Source organism: Nerophis ophidion, linkage group LG01 (assembly GCF_033978795.1).
Source record: "Nerophis ophidion isolate RoL-2023_Sa linkage group LG01, RoL_Noph_v1.0, whole genome shotgun sequence".
NCBI lineage: Eukaryota > Metazoa > Chordata > Actinopteri > Syngnathiformes > Syngnathidae > Nerophis > Nerophis ophidion.
Window position 1 is genome coordinate 58,050,322 of NC_084611.1, and position 18,737 is coordinate 58,069,058.

Here is an 18,737-nt window from a genome sequence, read left to right on the forward strand (position 1 = left end):
CAAAACACTATAGAAATAAGAAATCCTGTACAATATACAGAACAAGACAAGAGTACCGGAGTAATAAATAACAATCAGTGTCGGACGTATTGCACTGGAAGGGTAGTATTGCACAGTAGGGTATTAGGGTAGGATATTGTATTGGGGGGAATTATTTATTATAAGTTAGAATTCAAGATGGTGACAGCTCTGGGAAAGAAGCTGTGTCTGAGTCTGTTTGTTCTGGCTCTGATGCACCTGTAGCGCCTGCCCGATGGTAGCAGGTCGAACAGGTGGAAGCGAGGGTGTGTGCTGTCCTTGGTGATGCTTTTTGCTTTGTTGAGGCAACGGTGATGTATCATGTTGTATGCTTGCATGTTCGGAATAAACTCAAACTCAAACTCAAAACTCAAACTCAAACTCAAACGGGAGTTGTGTAAATCCTCCAGGGAGGGCAGGGGACAGCCGATGATTTTTTGTGCAGACTTTATGACCCTCTGAATCGCCTGTTTGTCTCCTTCTGTGCAGCTGGCGTACAACACTGTTATGCAGTACGTCAGCAGGCTCTCGACAGACGAGCGATAGAAGGTCACCATCAGCTGTCTCTCCAGTCTGTTCTTCCTCAGCACCCTCAGGAAGTGGAGTCTCCGCTGGGCCTTCCGGATTACCGCAGTTGTATTTTGGGTCCAGGAGAGGTCAGCAGATATGAAGGTGCCAAGGAACTTTAAGGAGCTGACTCTCTCCACCTCCTCGCTGTTGATGCAGTGTTTTTCCTGAAGTCAAAGATGAGTTCCTTGGTTTTTGTGGTGTTCAGTGCCAGATTATTTACTGAACACCACGCTGATAGTTTCAGGACCTCATCTCTGTGTGCAGTCTCAATCCACCCCTGTAATGGGACCCACCATCGTTGTGTCATCGGTGAATTTGATTATGGTGTTCTCCGGGTGGGCTGGACTACAGTCATGGGTGTAGAGGGAATACAGCAAAGGGCTCAGCACACAGCGCTGTGGAGAGCCGATGCTGAGTGTGCGGGGTGAGGAGAGATGGGGGCCGAGTTTTACTGTCTGAGGTCGGTTGGTCAGGAAGTCCTTAATCCAAAGACAGCTGGGTGTGTGGAGGCCTAAGTCTAGCAGTTTGGTGACCAGGATGTCTGGAATGATGTATTGAAAGCGGAGCTATAATCAATGAAAAGCATCCTGACATAGCTCCCCCGGTGTTCCAGGTGGCTCAGTGTAGAGTGGAGAGCCATGGTTATGGCAACGTCCGTGGATCTGTTTGCCCGGTAGGCAAACTGCTGTGGGTCTATGGTGGGGTGGGGAGGTAGGCTTAGATGTGGTGTATGCAGTTACTGTTCCGCCCCCTCTGAAATAATGCGTACTTTCGCAGCAGGGGAAACAAAGAATTGCTGTTGCGACATGCAGTGGACACATTTAGAACAGCAATTTCATTTTTATACTGTCAAGATGTGGACTATTGTGCGGTTTGTTTTCCCATGGTGCAAAGCGATTGGAACGGACATGACGTGAAGGTAAGGGCATCCTTTTATTAGTAGCTCAAAAAAGGAACAAACGAAAAGCGCTCACAGAGGAGGTACAAAACTTGGCTATGAAAACAAAACTTGCACTAAGGGAAATCTATGGTCATTAAACAAAAACTTGCACTATGGCACAAATAACGAAAAACTTACTTGGAACAAGAAAGGAACAGGGATCATCGGCATGGATAGCAAGGTTGTGTCGAGGGTGAGTGGAAGGTGATAGAGGGTGAGGTCGCCAGGCTGACTGCCTGGCAACTGCAGGCTTTAATGTTGACATGGTGGTTGACAACAGGTGCCCGAGTCCAAGTGAATCAGGTGCGTGAGTCGTGAGAACAGGTGAACTGATAGGCAGTCATGGAAACAAAAATAAACTAGGGTGCGCAAAAACTGGAACGAATGGAGTCAAAAACGAAACAGAACATAACTAAACAGAACATGATCACAAAGACATGTTCTTGGGCCGTACGTTTGACAACGGATGTTGCTGAGTCAGCATTGTTGCAGTCAGCACACGACATGTAAGGGTTTCTCAAAATATTTTTGTTTTTGTTAAATGTGTACAACTCAAGAATAATTCCCTGGACACAGGAGGACTTTGACGGAAAAAGACATTAGGGTTTAAAAGAGAAACAGACAGTACCGTAATTTTCGGACTATAAGGCACATTTAAAATCCTTTAATTTTCTCAAAAATTGACAGTGCATATTATAACATGGTGCCTCTAATGTACGGCATAGTTCTGGTTTTGCCTACCCATCTCAAAGCTATTTTATTTGGTACATGGTGTAATGATAAAAGTGACCGGTAGATGGCAGTCACACATAAAAGCTACTTGTAAACTGCAAGATGACACCAGTAAACAACACCAAAACGTTAAACGTTTCATTGTGAATATAGAACGTTACACATGGCGCTCACAAATCTGTCAAAATATTTTAAGTACGACTTTGGTAAGCTACGAAGCCGCTCCGCTTAATGGATTGTTGGCGCATTAAAAATAAAAGTATTTTTATGGTGTGTGTATAAGAACTACAAAATGGCACCCATTAGCAGAGATATTACCTGGAGTTTTGTTTCACAATATTATGCAAAACCAACATTTCTTACCTTCTGGTACCTGCTGATCTGTATTTGGGATCTGCATAAGTTCTGAAAATTCAAGCGCCGTAGTCGATAAGCTTCTTGTTTTTCATTACCTTCTTATGTGGCATTCATCTAGACTGACCATACGTCCTCTTTTCACCGGACATGCCCTCTTTTGCAGGGCTGTCCGGGCTGTCCGGGCTGTCCGGGCGGGGTTTCTCAAATGCCCTAAATGCCCGGCATTTTGAATCGGGGTTGCGTGTGTGTTTTGAATGTACGCCCAGGATTAAGAAGGGGTTAAAAACAAAACAGATTGTGAAGGTGTGCGCACGCAGCATCATTCATGAGGGAGGTGCAGAGACGGAGAGAGCGAGGTAGTAGACTGATTGTTAATCAAGGCATACATGATCAACAGCCATACATTTCACACTGAGGGTGGCCGTATAAACAACTTTAACACTGTTATAAATATGCGCCACACTGTGAACCCACACCAAACAAGAATGACGAACACATTTCGGGAGAACATCCGCACCCTAACACAACATTAACACGACAGAACATATACTCAGAGTCCCTTGCAGCACTAACTCTTCCGAGACGCTACAATATACACCCCCCTCAACCTCCTCATGCTCCCTCAGGGAGCGCAAATTCCAAGCTGCTGTTTTGAGGTATTTTGGAAAAAAATAATACACTTTGTGACTTCAATAATAAATATGGCAGTGTCATGTTGGCATTTTTTCCATAATTTGAGCTGATTTATTTTGGGAACACCTTGTTACATTGTTTAATGCATCACAACAAAATTAGGCATAATAATGTTTTAATTCCACGACTGTTCATATCCTTATCGGTTGATATCGGAATCGGTAATTAAGAGTCAGACAATATTGTAATATTGGATATCGGCAAAAAGCCATTATCGGACATCTCTACACATATCATTTAAAGGTGTTTGCGGGCCAGATAAAATCATGTTGCGGGCCAGATCTGGCCCCTAGTCGTTAAGTTTAACACCTGTGCTCTATATCTTCTTATTCTCTGGCAGACCAGGTGTGTTAACCAACAGAGTTACACGGACAATATCCTTTATAATGTGTTCATGAAAAAGGGAAAACAGGGCACCCGATCTACACAATCAATTATATGAATGTGTAGAAATTTCTGACTTTGCTGCGTGTTTGCGGTGGGTTCCGGTTCGATTACAGACGAGTATTGCCACACATTTGAGATAGCAAAATTAGGCATAATAATGTGATAATTCCACGACTGTGTATATTGGTATTGGTTGAAATCCGAATCTGTGATTAAGAGTTGGACAATATTGGAATATCGCATATTGGCAAAAAAGACATTCTCTGACATATCTACACATGTCATTTAAAGGTGTTTGCTGGCCAGATAAAATGATGTTGCCAGCCAGATCTGGCCCCCGGTCCTTGAGTTTAACACTAGCATTAGTGCCCAAGGCATGGGTAACTTACACATCTGTGAAGGCACCAATAATGCTGAAAGGTACATACAGGTTTTGGAACAACATATACTGCCATCAAAGCGCCCTCTTTTTCATGGACGCCCCTGCTTCTTTCAGCAAGACTATGCCAAGCCACATTCAGCACATGTTACAACAGAGTGGATCGTAAAAAAAGAGTGCAGGTACTTTCCAGGCCCGCCTGCAGTCCAGACCTGTCTCCCATGGAAAATGTGTGGCGCATTTTTAAGCATAAAATACGACACCGGAGACCCCGGACTGTTGAACGACTGAAGCTCTACATAAAACAAGCATGGGAAAGAATTCCACCATCAAAGTTTCAACAATTAGTTTCCTCAGTTCCCAAACGTTTATTGAGTGTTGTTAAAAGAAAATGTGATGTAACACAGTGGTGAACATGCCCTTTCCCAACTACTTTGGCACGTGTTGCAGCCATGAAATTCTAAGTTAAATATTATTTGCAAATAAAAAATAAAGCTTATGAGTTTGAACAACAAATATCTTGTCTTTGTAGTGCATTGAATTGAATATGGGTTGAAAAGGATTTGCAAATCATTGTATTCTGTTTATATTTACATCTAACACAATTTCCCAACTCATATGGAAACGGGGTTTGTTAATGAATGTGTAGAAATTTCTTCGATGACTACACAACCAGCCATTTGAGACAGCAAAATTAGGCATAATAAAGTGTTAATTCCAAAACTGTATGTCAGAATCGGTCATTAAGAGTTGGACAATATCAGAATATCGGATATGGGCAAAAAAGCCGTTATCGGGTATCTCTAATTGTCATGGGCTGCTTGCTCTTAGTGCTGACTCTTTACTCTCTGGCAGAGCATGTCAAGAAACTGCAACAAAGCATTGATCCGATACCAATACTCACATTGGTATCGATTCTATTAATAGTTGTATCGATGCGCATGAATTGTCTGGTGTGGATAAAAAAAAAAAACGTGTTAAAGCACCCACCTGAGATGTAAGGCTTGGCGACCCGCCCATTGGTTCGCCGTGGCAACGGGCCACCCGCTTGAAGAAGAAAAGCATCCTCACAAAGGCAAGTACAATACATGCAAGGTTTCCATGGTAAAATGGAGGCAATGGAACCCGGGCTAATGGAGGGGGGGGGGCAATTAAATGCACCCCAATAAAATACACGTGTTTTGAAAAGGCGGACAAACACAAACAAGACTCATTCAAAAACGCATAAAAAGCTGGGGTTATTACAACTTGGGGACGAGGCTTTTGTGGGGTTAACACCGTCCGTTTCTTTTTCTTTCTTGTTGTTTTTACTGCTGCCCACTTCAGAGGAGAGAGCAAACGAGAACATGTGGTTGCTTGAAAAACGGCTGGCAGCGCACGCCTAGGCCTCGGTGAATCTGCGGTCCGCTTCTCAAGACAAAGGAAAGAATGAGGCAGAGAGAGTCAAATTGTGTTTGTGAGGAGCAGCCGGCAGAGAGAGAGACCGAGCGAGAGCCAGAGAGAGAAAGGAAGCTTTTTTCTGCTAAGCCTTTCAGCTCCTCTCTCACTGTAAAAAAAGAGGCGTGTCCACAGACCAGTATAAAGTCCAAAGAGAGCCACTCAACTTGAGCCATTCTTTGCACAGCGGCGATAGGAGAGCCTGCAGCTGTTGTTGACCTCCCTTCCTGCACCACAAGGCAGCGAGACCCTGGACCGCACCTGAACCAGTCGAAACGTCCGTCCGTGCCATGGTCCATTGAGTCGCTGTGTCAAAGACCCTCCGGGACAAAAGACGTTCTTTGTAGTCCTCTTCTCTTAAAAACTTGCGCAGGCCCGGAGAAGCCTAGGTCAGGTGTCGCCATGGTGCACCCCGGTGGCCTGTGGGCTCTCTCGACTCTGACGCTGGCCGCGCTGTGCTGGTCGGACCAGGCCATCCGCTGCCCAGTGTGCTCCGAGGAGAAGCTGGCCAGCTGTCAGCTGCCGGACAACTGCGAGGAGACGGTGCGGGAGCCCGGTTGCGGCTGCTGCCCCACCTGCGCCCTGCCCAAGGGGGCGCAGTGCGGCGTCTACTCCCCGCGTTGTGGCACGGGCCTGCGCTGCTACCCGCCATTGGGCATCGAGAGGCCACTGCACTCGCTCATGCACGGCCAGGGAGTCTGCACCGACGAGAGGGAGGTGGACGAGAACTCGGGTAAGGGGCGACCTCGACTCGGGAGTTCTATGGTGTCTGTTGACAGTGAGGTGCATCCTCTGTGAGAGTGTTGGCCATAGTGGGTAACTGTTAGTCGCACACACTACACCAGGGGTCACCAAACTTTCTGACTTGGGGACCGTATTGGGTTAAAACAATTTGGCCGGGGGCCAGACTTATATATATATATATATATAGATATATATATATATATATAGACAAATATATATATATATATATATATATATATATATATATATATATATATATATATATATATATATATATATATATATATATATATGTGTATATATATATATATATATATACATATATATATATATATATATATTTATTTATATTTATATACATACATACATACATATATATATATATATATATATATATATATACATACATACATACATACATACATACGTACATATATATATGTATATGTATGTATATATATATATATAAACATACACATACACACATATATATATGTTTCTATATATATTTATATATATATACATACACATTCACATATATATACAGTATATATATATATATATATATATATATATATATATATATATATATATATATATATATATATATATATATATATATATGTCTTGATTGGATTATCCAGAGATATATATATATATTAGGGGTGTGGGAAAATCGATTCGAATACGAATCGGGATTCTCACGTTGTGCGATTCAGAATCGATTTTAATTTTTTAAAAATCTATTTATTTTTTTGATTTAATTTTTTTTTTGTTTGTTTCAATCCAACAAACAGCTATACCGTAAAAATGCAAACCGATTCCAAAACCAAAACCAAACCTGACCCAGCAACACTCAGAACTGCAATAAACAGAAAAATTGAGAGAAGACACAAACACGACACAGAACAAACCAAAAGTAGTAAAACAAAAATGAATATTATCAACAACAGTATTAATATTAATTATAATTTCAGCATAGCAGTGATTAAAAATCCCTCATTGACATTATCATTAGACATTTATAATTTTTTTTAAAAAGTGTCACATTGGGTTACACTTGCATCGCATCTCATAAGCCTGACAACACACTGTGTCCAATGTTTTCACAAAGATAAAATAAGTCTGATTTTTGGTTCGTTTAATAGTTAAAACAAATTTACATTATTGCAATCAGTTGATAAAACATTGTCCTTTACAATTATAAAAGCTTTTTACAAAAATCTACTACTCTGCTTGCATGTCAGCTGAAATCCTATGTATTGAATGAATACAGAATCCTTTTAAATCAGGAAAAAAATCGTTTTTGAATCGAGAATCGAATCTAATAGAAAAAATCGATATATTATCGAATCGTGACCCCAAGAATCGATATTGAATCGAATGGTGGGACACCCAAAGATTCACAGCCCTAGTTTATATATAAATATATATTTATAAATATATATGTATCAATATATCAATATAACAGTATTTGGGCACCGGTACCAAAATAATTTTTATATTTTTCAGTACTTTTCGGTACTTTTCTAAGTAAAGGGGACTACAAAAAATTGCGTTATTGTCTTTATTCTAACAAAAAAATCTTACGGTACATTAAACATAGGTTTCTTATTGCAAGTTTGTCCCGAAATAAAATAGTGAACATACTAAACAACGTGTCTTTTAGAAGTAAGTAAGCAAACAAAGACTCCTAATTTAGCTGCTGACATATGTGGAAGGCTCAGACTCCCTAAATGTAACACGGAACGACACAGGAGGTCCTTCATACCGACAGCCATCAGACTGTATAATACATATGTTCCTTCTTGACTGCACTTACTGTAGATGTAGAATATATGTAGAATATATTTATATTATTCATATATTATATATATAATATATGTTGTGTATTATTTATTATTATTAGTGTTTATTGTGAGTGAACTGTGGTGCTGAATTTCCCCCAGGGATCAATAAAGTACTTTTTGTTCTATTCTATTCTATTATATTCTATTGTATTCTATTCTATTGTATTCCATTCTATTCTATTCTTTTCTATTCTATATGTAGTAACATATTGTGTCATTTTCCATTCTATTAATTCGTCAACATTATTAAGGACAAGTGGTAGAAAATCTACTGATTCATTTACTGTTAATATCTGCTTATTTTCTCTTTTAATATGTTCCAGCTACACTTCTGTTAAAATGTAATAATCACTTTTTCTTCTGTTGTTTGGATGCTTCAAACTAGTTTTGGATGATACCACAAATTTACGTATTGATCCGATACCAAGTTGTTACAGGATCACACATTGGTCATATTTAAAGTACTCATGTGTCCAGGGACGTATTTCGTGAGTTTATAAATATAACATGAATTTGAAAAAAAACAAAAAAATATGTTGTGATGTTATAAAAATATCGACATATAATAATATCGACTAAATACGCTCCTGTACTTGGTATCGTTACAGTGGATGTCAGGTCTAGAGCCACCAGTGCCGTTTGTTTACATTGTGAAGCCGGTGAGTTACGGTGTGTAGTGAAGCATGTTGAGCTATTCCTCGTCTTGCAGGGATGATACTTAAACTACGAAACTTACTTTATTTTTTGCAAACCAGTAATTATAGTCTGCAAATGATGTGTTGTTGTTGAGTGTCGGTGCTGTCTTAAGCTCGGCAGAGTAACCGTGTAATACTCTTCCATATCAGTCGGTGGCAGCCGGTAGCTAATTGCTTTGTAGATGTCGGACACAGCGGGAGGCAGCATGCAGGTAAAAAAGTGACTAATGCTTAAACCAAAAATGAACAAAAGGTGAGTTCTCCTAAGAAAAGGCATTGAAGCTTAGGGTAGGCTATGCAGAACAAAATTAAAACTGAACTGGCTACTAAGTACACAAAAACAGAATGCTGGACGACAGCAAAGACTTACTCTGGAGCAAAGACGGTGCCCACATTGTAGATTTTATCCACACAATGATGGATGAAAACAATTCAAATATTCTTGATTGCTTAAACAAAGTAGATGCGGGAAATATCGCTCAAAGCACGACTGCTCCAGGAAAATACAAAAAATAAATAAAAAATAGTAGCGCAAGACAAGAACTAAAACACTAAACACAGGAAAACAGCAAACAAGTCAAAAGAAGTCAGGGTGTGATGTGACAGGTGGTGACAGTACTTTGAGACAAGAGCTACTGTATATTGATGCATGCTTGGTTATGGTTTAAAGCAGGGGTCTCAAACTCAATTTACCTGGGGGCCACTGGATGCAGAGTCTGGGTGAGGCTGGGCCGCAAGAAAATATTTCTTAAAAAAAATGTTGCACACGCCTCAGCATGTCTAGTTGTATGATGACGTTTCAAATTGTATCCCTTGTGCTCCGCAACTTTCTCTGTGCAAATAAGACACGTCGGGGTGCCCCTGTGCTCAACAAAGAAATATTGCATCTCACACTTTTCCTGGAAGCTTTCTCTTCACTGCTGGATTTGAAAAAAACATGTTTAGGGTTGTGGAATATATTTGTATTTAGCCGACGCACGGAAAATAATGATGGTATTTACGCAATGTGTCTCGCTCCGCTTTTCCTCTCCACAGCAACACGGCGGTCGGCTGATAATAGGTGGGAAAGTACCGGGATAGCGATCGCAAAAAAAGTGACGGCTCCCGGAGTGTTATCCGGGCGTCATATAGAAATAAATGTAGTGTTCATCGTGTGAGGCAATGCAAATTAAACAATAAAAAAAATAATTAACGGTTTGAATTGGTCCTGGTTATCAGGGACTGTTATTACTGACGGACAGGTGTCGCGGTGTGACTGCAGCCAGGCATGTAAAAAAAAACCCTCGTCTCCATGGCAACTCATTTGCCGCTTTTCCACAAACGCAGGGGTAGGCAACCCAGAACGTTGAAAGAACCATTTTGGACCCAAATAACACAACGCTGTCAAGCGCCATTCATATACAAACCTCGTTTCCATATGAGTTGGGAAATTGTGTTGGATGTAAATATAAACAGAATACAATGATTTGCAAATCCTTTTCAACCTATATTCAATTGAATGCAATACAAAGACAAGATATTTGATGTTCAAACTCATAAACTTCTTTTTTTTTTGCAAATAATAATTAACTTAGAATTTCATGGCTGCAACACCTGCCAAAGTAATTGGGAAAGGGCATGTTCCCCACTGTGTTACATCACCTTTTCTTTTAACAATACTCAATAAACATTTGGGAACTGAGGAAACTAATTGTTGAAGCTTTGAAAGTGGAATTCTTTATCATTCTTGCTTGATGTACAGCTTAAGTTGTTCAACAGTCTGGGGTCTCCGTTGTCATATTTTACGCTTCATAATGCGCCACACATTTTCGATGGGAGACATGTCTGGATTGCAGGCGGGCCAGGAAAGTACCCGTACTCTTTAACTACAAAGCCACGCTGTCGTAACACGTGGCTTGGCATTGTTTTGCTGAAATAAGCAGTGGCGTCCATGATAGCGTTGCTTGGATGACAACATATGTTGTTCCAAAACCTGTATGGACCATTCAGCATTAATGGTGCCTTCACAGAAGTGTAAGTTACCCATGCCTTGGGCACTAATACACCCTCATACCATCACAGATGCTAGCTCTTGAAATTTGCGCCTATAACAATCCGGATGGTTATTTTCCTCTTTGATCCGGAGGACACCACGTCCACAGTTTCCAAATATAATTTGAAATGTGGATTTGTCAGAACACAGAACACTTTTCCACTTTTCATCAGTCCATCTAAGATGAGCTCGGGCCCAGAGAAGCCGACGGCGTTCCTGCATGTTGTTGATAAATGGTTTTCGCTTTGCATAGTAAAGTTTTAATTTGCACTTACAGATGTAGCGACCAACTGTTGTAACAGAAAGTGGTTTTATGAAGTGTTCCTGGGCGCATGTGGTGATATCCTTTACACACTGATGTCGGGTTTTGATGCAGTACTGCCTGAGGATCAAAGGTCCGTTAAATCATCGCTTACTTGCAGTGATTTCTCCAGATTCTCTGAACATTTTGATGATTTTACAGACCGTAGACGGTAAAATCCCTAAATTCCTTGCAATAGCTTGTTGAGAAATGTTTTTCTAAAACTGTTCGACAATTTCCTTACAAATTGGTGACCCTCGCCCCATCCTTGTTTGTGAATTACTTAGCATTTCATGGAAGCTGCTTTTATACCCAATAATGGCACCCAACTGTTTCTAATTAGCCTGCACACCTGTGGGATGTTCCAAATAAGTGTTTGATGAGCATTCCTCAACTTTATCAGTATTTATTGCCACCTTTCCCAACTTCTTTGTCACGTGTTGCTGGCATAAAATTTTAAAGTTAATGATTATTTAAAAAAATAAAATGTTAATCAGTTTGAACATCAAATATGTTGTCTTAGTAGCATATTCAACTGAATATGGGTTGAAAATGATTTGCAAATCATTGTACTTTATATTTACATCTAACACAATTTCCCAACTCATATGGAAACAGGGTTTGTAAAACTTGCGGGCCAAACTAACATTAAACTTTCATATTAAGGTGTGGGTCGCAAAATAACGTCTCGCGGGCTGCGTGTCTGAGACCACTGGTTTAAAGTCATATCCAACAATTGCGATAGAGACTTTTTACCGTCAACTGAGTTTCGTTTTTTTGTGATTTTGGTGGTGTGCCTCCAGAAATGGCAAAAAAAGTTTGAAAAACACTGCCCCAGAGCAGTGGTTCTCAAATGGGGGTACGCGTACCCCTGAGGGTACTTGAAGGTATGCCAAGGGGTACGTGAGATTTTTTTTTAAATATTCTAAAAATAGCAACGATTCAAAAGTCCTTTATGAATATATTTATTGAATAATACTTCAACAAAATATGAATGCAAGTTCATAAACTGTGAATAGAAATGCAACAATGCAATATTCAGTGTTGACAGCTAGACTTTTTATGGACATGTTCCATAAATATTGATGTTAAAGATTTCTTTTTTTGTGAAGAAATGTTTAGAATTAAGTTCATGAATCCAGATGGATCTCTAATACAATCCCCAAAGAGGGCACTTTAAATAGATGATTAGATTAGATTAGATTAGATTAGATTAGATTAGATTAGATAGTACTTTATTTATTCCTTCAGGAGAGTTCCTTCAGGAAAATTAAAATAAACATCAAAGAACACAAAAGACATTAAAGCAGGGGATAAAACCAGCCACTACTACATACAGCTATGAATAAAAAGTAAAAGAAACATATACAATGTGGTGGCCTCTGCGGTGTTCCACGCCATCGTCCGCTGGGGTGGAGGGAGCAGGGCCAGAGACAGGAGCAGACCCAACAAAGCAACCAAGAGAGCCGACTCCACTCTCGGCGGCCAACCAACTCTCGGCCAGTGTCCAGTCCGCATGGATGAGCGAGGATACGTCCAAGGAGACTGAGATGTCCGACACCTGCTCACCCAGCCAAGACAGCAGCCACTATAGCAGCGCCATCTTGGGAAAAAAAATAACAATAATTAAAAAAATAAAAACTTCTATGTGTAGAAATCTTTATCTATATTTGAATCTCTTGTTTATTTTTCAACACGTTTTTAGTTATTTTCATATTTTTTTTTCCAAATAGTTCAAGGCGGGGTACACCCTGGACAAGTCGCCACCTCATCGCAGGGCCAACTTTTTTTTTCAACCAAAAATGCTTTGCTCGGATTAGGGGGTACTTGAATTAAAAAAAAAAATCACAGGGGTACATCACTGAAAAAAGGTTGAGAACCACTGCCCTGGAGGATAGTGCAACCTTTAGGCCTTTACTTGCATTCAGACATTTCTAAGAATCAGTCCTGAGACCAGGCACAGTGGAGGGACTGGGATTGATTGAGTGTGTGTGTGGCAGGAGGAGCCAATAAAAAGGCGCTGCATGAAAAAGACAGTAATGGAGTCTATAAGAGCTGCGTGCAATCAGTCGTCTACTCGGCGCTTTTTCCTTTTCTGGTCTGGCTGTTGTTGCGAGTTCTCCTGTTCTCACTTTCGCACGGCCACCTTATCGGCTCGGCAGACTTTCAACGTCTTTCCGTGCGAGGCGACTGTTAACAGACTTATGATTCGATCCAGACCGGCTGGTTAAAAAGGTAGAGGCTCTCAGCTCCGGCCAGAACAACAAAGAGTTGGATCAGTCATTAAAAAACTCCCAGGACACTCATCTCCAGTGCATCTGTTTCCACTGCCCCCACACCCACCCTCCCCTCCAAGCCCTAACAAGCCTTCGAGTGCATCGCCCACCACGTCCAGCTCCTGCAGGAGAATGAGCTCATCGCCACTCTTTTTTTTTTTTTTTTTTTTTTTGCCAGAGCTGAAATGAGAGCCTTCTGCTCTCAGTGCGCGGCCAGCATAGGTTAGGCCCGGCACATAGCGTGACTAAAAGGAATCAGAAAGAGGAGGAAAGCTGTTGAGAGTATGAACATTTTTAATTTTCCTGAAGGAACTCTCCTGAAGGAATCAATAAAGTACTATTTATCTATCTAACAAAATAACTTGGGGGTCTGCAGCAATGGAAGTGAAGCAGGATGGTTCACCTCTTTCTTAAACATTGGCCGAGTTCAAAAGTTCACTTTTGTTGTCCTGTAATCCGACTACGTTGTCCTGCGCGGCTCCACGCTTCTCCTTACCCTCGGAGCCTGTCATAACAAAGAGGGGGGGAGCCGTGCCTGATACTGTAAATCAATTCTTCTGGGCAGCAGATCCCAACCGTTCACAGGAATGGTTGGTATAAATCACTCCGTCCGAAGAAGACCGTCAACAAGAGATGTCAGATAATGGCTTTTTTGCCAATATTCGATATTCAGATATTGTCCAACTCTTAATTACCGATTCCGATATCAACCGATACCGATATATACAGTCATGGAATTAACACATTATAATGCTTAATTTTGTTGTGATGCCCCGCTGGATGCATTAAACCAGGGGTCCCCAAACTTCTTGACTAGGGGGCCGCATTGTGTTATATATATATATATATATATATATATATATATATATATATATATATATATATATATATATATATATATATAAATTAGGGCTGCGAATCTTTGGGTGTTCCACGATTCGATTCAATATCGATTCTTGGGGCCGCGATTTGATAATATATCGGCTCTGTGTATATATATATATATATATATATATATATATATATATATATATATATATATATATATATATATATATATATATATATAAATATATATATATATATATATATATATATATATATATATATATATATATATTAGGGGTGGGCAAATTAATGCGTTAATTACGAGTTAACTCATCAATCTATTAACGCCGACAATTATTTTATCGGACATTTGCGTATGTTGTTTACATGCTTTTATTTTGTTAACGCCTTTTTTTAACAAGATGGCGGCGCCTGGACGGGTTTCGGCGTCGAAGGGCTCTTGGTAAAGATGGAACATTTGGCAAAAATATCGGACAATTCTGCAAATTTCATGGCTGGCTTACAGCGTGGTCACTCCGGGATCACTTATGACCGCCAGACAATTCTGGATATGGATAGATCGGGCCGTTTTGGACTGAATGACACGTGCTTGCTAGACCGGCTAGCTAGCATGGGAATACTAGCCAGCGGCCTGTGAAGCAGCGGAGTATTTGTGTTGTCTGTCTATTTATGAATAATGCAGATGAGGAGTGTTGGCTGAGTTCTTAACGTTTGCTTTCAGAGCGTGCATATCACAACATACAAGATGTCGTCATGGCGACACAACCTATACCGGGCTACCGCGCATGCACGTCACTCCTGTTGCATGCTGGGTAGGGTAGTTCTTTTTTTCCCTGGCTCATAACATCACAATATAGTACCATGTATATGCGTTCAGTTTATCAAAGCACCAAGCAAACAGTCGGAAAACTCCCATCATATCAATTCCTAGATATGGTCGTAATTATTTTAAGTGCACTACGCATAATAAACACAACATTATTAATATTGCTACGATGGATATTTTGATCAAAAATTCCCTAAAACATCCCACTACCTATAATATGGGTTTTCAAACAAAAGATACCTGATAAAAAAATTTTTTCTGCTGTTACCTCAGAAATTGCCTGTTCGGATGTTATGATTGTGGCTCAGAGATTTGTATGTAGATTATATTTATTTTCCATAACAAACAGGATAACTTAAATACCCTGGCAGTGGCAATAAGCTTAAATGTTTGTATTTACATTTTTTTTAGTTGATTTTCATAAAATATACTATTTAACTGCTACTGTTTAACAAGGACTGATTTAAATTGTGTTTGCACAACAAATGTTTTGGCGCTTTTGTTCATGTGGGAGAATATTCCAATAAAGGTGCACTACACACTACTTTTGAATTCATTATTGGGCTTTGCGTATACAATGCAGTTAATCGCGATTCATCGGAGAAATAGTGCGATTAACTTCGATTACAATTTTTAATCGTTGCCCAGCCCTAATATATATATATATATATATATATAAATAAATATATATATATATATATATATATATATGTATATATATATATATATATATATATATATATATATATATATATATATATATATATATATATATATATATATATATATACATATATATATATATATATATATATATATATATATATATATATATAGCACGTCATCGAGACAATGTGATTTGCCTGAGCGGCTTGCGTACTCAGAGTAACAAGCAACAAGCGGTATAAAAATGGATTAGAAAGGACAGATTAAAAAAAATATATATATATATATATATATATATATATATACATATATATATACATAGTTTTTTTTTTTAACTTGGGACTTCCCGCGGGCCAGATCTCGAATGCTGGCAGGCCGAATTTGGCCCGCGGGCCGTAGTTTGGGACCACTGTTGAACACCATGGAGTTCATGTAGGCTTTATGATGTAGCTACATTATTATATCAACAATCACAGACAGCTTCAGAAAACTCTTCATTTAACAGACAGGGCTTTGCTGTCCGTAACATACACACCGCACAGTAGAGATGCGCGGTTTGCGGTCTCATTCGCAGACTCCACGGGTAAACCGCAGGTCGGGCGGTTGACATGACGAAAAAATAGATTTTAATTAGATTCGGGCGGGTGGCGGTTAAACCATCCAGAGACATTTGATGTAAATGGTTCTGGGATCGGTATCCTTTGCCATTCTAAGAGCCATTTAAGGACCGTGTCACAAAGCGAAGAAGTCAATAAGAGACGCTATTATTCTCTTGAATGGCTGCCGACAGTCACTCAGATATTAAATATTAGTGCGTGCTATGAAGCCATTGGCTTTATTGCCTTCTACATCATGCACGATCTACTTGTCAGTCCAGCATCATGTAGTGTGTAGCTTCCACAGCATCACGCACACGACTGCAAGGCATACTGGGTGACACAGAGTACACTAATGGTTGTGATATAAACAATTTTAACACTTAGTAATATGCGCCACGCTTTGAAGCCACACCAATTAAGAACGACAAACACATTTCGGGAGAACATCCTCACAGTAACACAACATAAACGCAACACAACAAATACCCATAATCCTTTGTATTCATGACCACATCCTGACTATTTTATACACAGTGCGGCGCATATTTGTAATAGTGTTAAAGTTGTTTGTGACCTGAATGGCTGTTGACCAAGTATGCGTTGCATTCACTTGAGTGTGTGAAAAGCTGTAGATACTGTATTATGTGATTGGACCGGCACGCAAAGACAGTGCCTTTAAGGTTTATTGGGGCTCTGTACTTCTCCCTATGTCGGTGTACCACCCCGTTGTAAAAAGTCATACATTTTACTTTTTGAAACCGATACCGATAATTTCCAATATCACATTTTAAGGCCTTTATCGGCCGATAATATCGGCAGTCCGATATTATCGTATATCTCTATCAACAACACAACAAAAAGCAAAGGACGAGAAGCGTGTCACAACTCTGCTCCGTGGGAGCACGCCTGTTTCATGGTATTTGTGAAGTAAAGTGAATGATATTTATATAGCGCTTTTTCTCTAGTGACTCAAAACGCGTTACATAGTGAAGCCAAATATTTAATTTACATTTAAACCAGTGTGGGTGGCACTGGGAGCAGCTGGGTAAAGTGTCTTGCCCAAGGACACAACGGCAGTGACTAGGATGGCGGAAGCGGGAATCAAACCCGGAACCCTTAAGTTGCTGACACGGCCGCTCTACCAACCGAGCTATGCTGCCCCAAGGCACGCCCCATTCAAGGGTTTGGGCCCCCATGATTCTCCTGGTAGGGGTGTATCCCTTTATGGAGGATGCCTGTGCGTGACTTTGTTTAACGTGGGGAGACTGGTGCACAGACAGTCACCACACGATCCTTGACAGATCCGGGTCAGGGTCCAGTGGCATGGAGTCCATGACGACTGGGGACCCTTTTCTGCTGCATCCTTTATCCGCCATTGCAACCGTTGTGACGCTCCACAGGGTTAGCAGTCATCCTCCGCCTATTCCGCCGTTGAGGTCTTGGGTTGTTATTTCCCCATAACAGCTGTTGGAGTAGTTCTCACATCTACCGGCTTCCGCCTACTTGGCCGTTGAGATCGTCACCGTATCCCTGGCTCGGGGGCAGTCAGGTACTAGACCATTGCCAAGGGCCACCTGGGGTGACAGTAGTAAACGGGTTAACCTCCTAGTGCCCCAAGACCCCACTGCCGGATGCAATTTGACGTCATGCCCAGGAGGGTAGTTAAGATAGATCAGGCCTGGGCAATTATTTTGACTTGTGGGAGGGGCAAATTTAGAGAAAAAAGATGTGTCTATTTTTTTAGGAACACTAATACAAAACCTCACAATAATGTCTGATTGAATGCTATAAAAGTTATGACAGACCGCCTTAAAAACTGAATTTAATTTTTCTATGAACGATAAAACACTGATTATTAACGTCACACCCCCTCTCGATTGACATATTTTACAATCAAGCGAAACGCAACAAAAATGCATCAAACACAGCAAAAAGTGTCCGCCCTGAGATCGGTAGGTTGTGAGTTCAAACCCCGGGTCAAGTCATACCAAAGTCTATTAAAATGGGACCCATTACCTCCCTGCTTGGCACTCAGCATCAAGGGTTGCAATTGGTGGTTAAATGACCAAAAATGATTCCAGGTCGCTGGCACCGCTGCTGCCCACTGCTCCCCTTACGTCCCAGGGGGTGATCAAAGGTGAAGGGTCAAATGCAGAGAATAATTTTGCCACACCCACTGCAAAAAGTCAGTGTTTAAAAACAAGAAAAAAATGTACAAAGATGAGGGGTATTTTATTTGAATTTAGCAAAATTATCTGCCAATAGAACAACAAACTTTCCAAAACAAGTAAAATTAGCTAACCTCAATGAACCCAAAAATACCTTAAAATAAGTATATTCTCACTAATAACAAGTGCACTTTTCTTGGTAGGAAAAAAAATAGAAC

General features: G+C 40.3%; 1 protein-coding gene across 1 annotated transcript in view; it reads left to right on the forward strand.

The window, feature by feature from the left end:
* The first annotated feature begins 5,632 nt into the window (after positions 1–5,632).
* The window catches only part of LOC133557524 (insulin-like growth factor-binding protein 4), a 119,748-nt gene continuing 106,643 nt past the window's right edge, over positions 5,633–18,737 (forward strand). Inside the window, exon 1 of the mRNA XM_061908045.1 lies at positions 5,633–6,246. Coding sequence (XP_061764029.1) covers positions 5,916–6,246 — 331 coding nt within the window. The 5' untranslated portion in view covers positions 5,633–5,915. The remainder of the gene's footprint in view (positions 6,247–18,737) is intronic.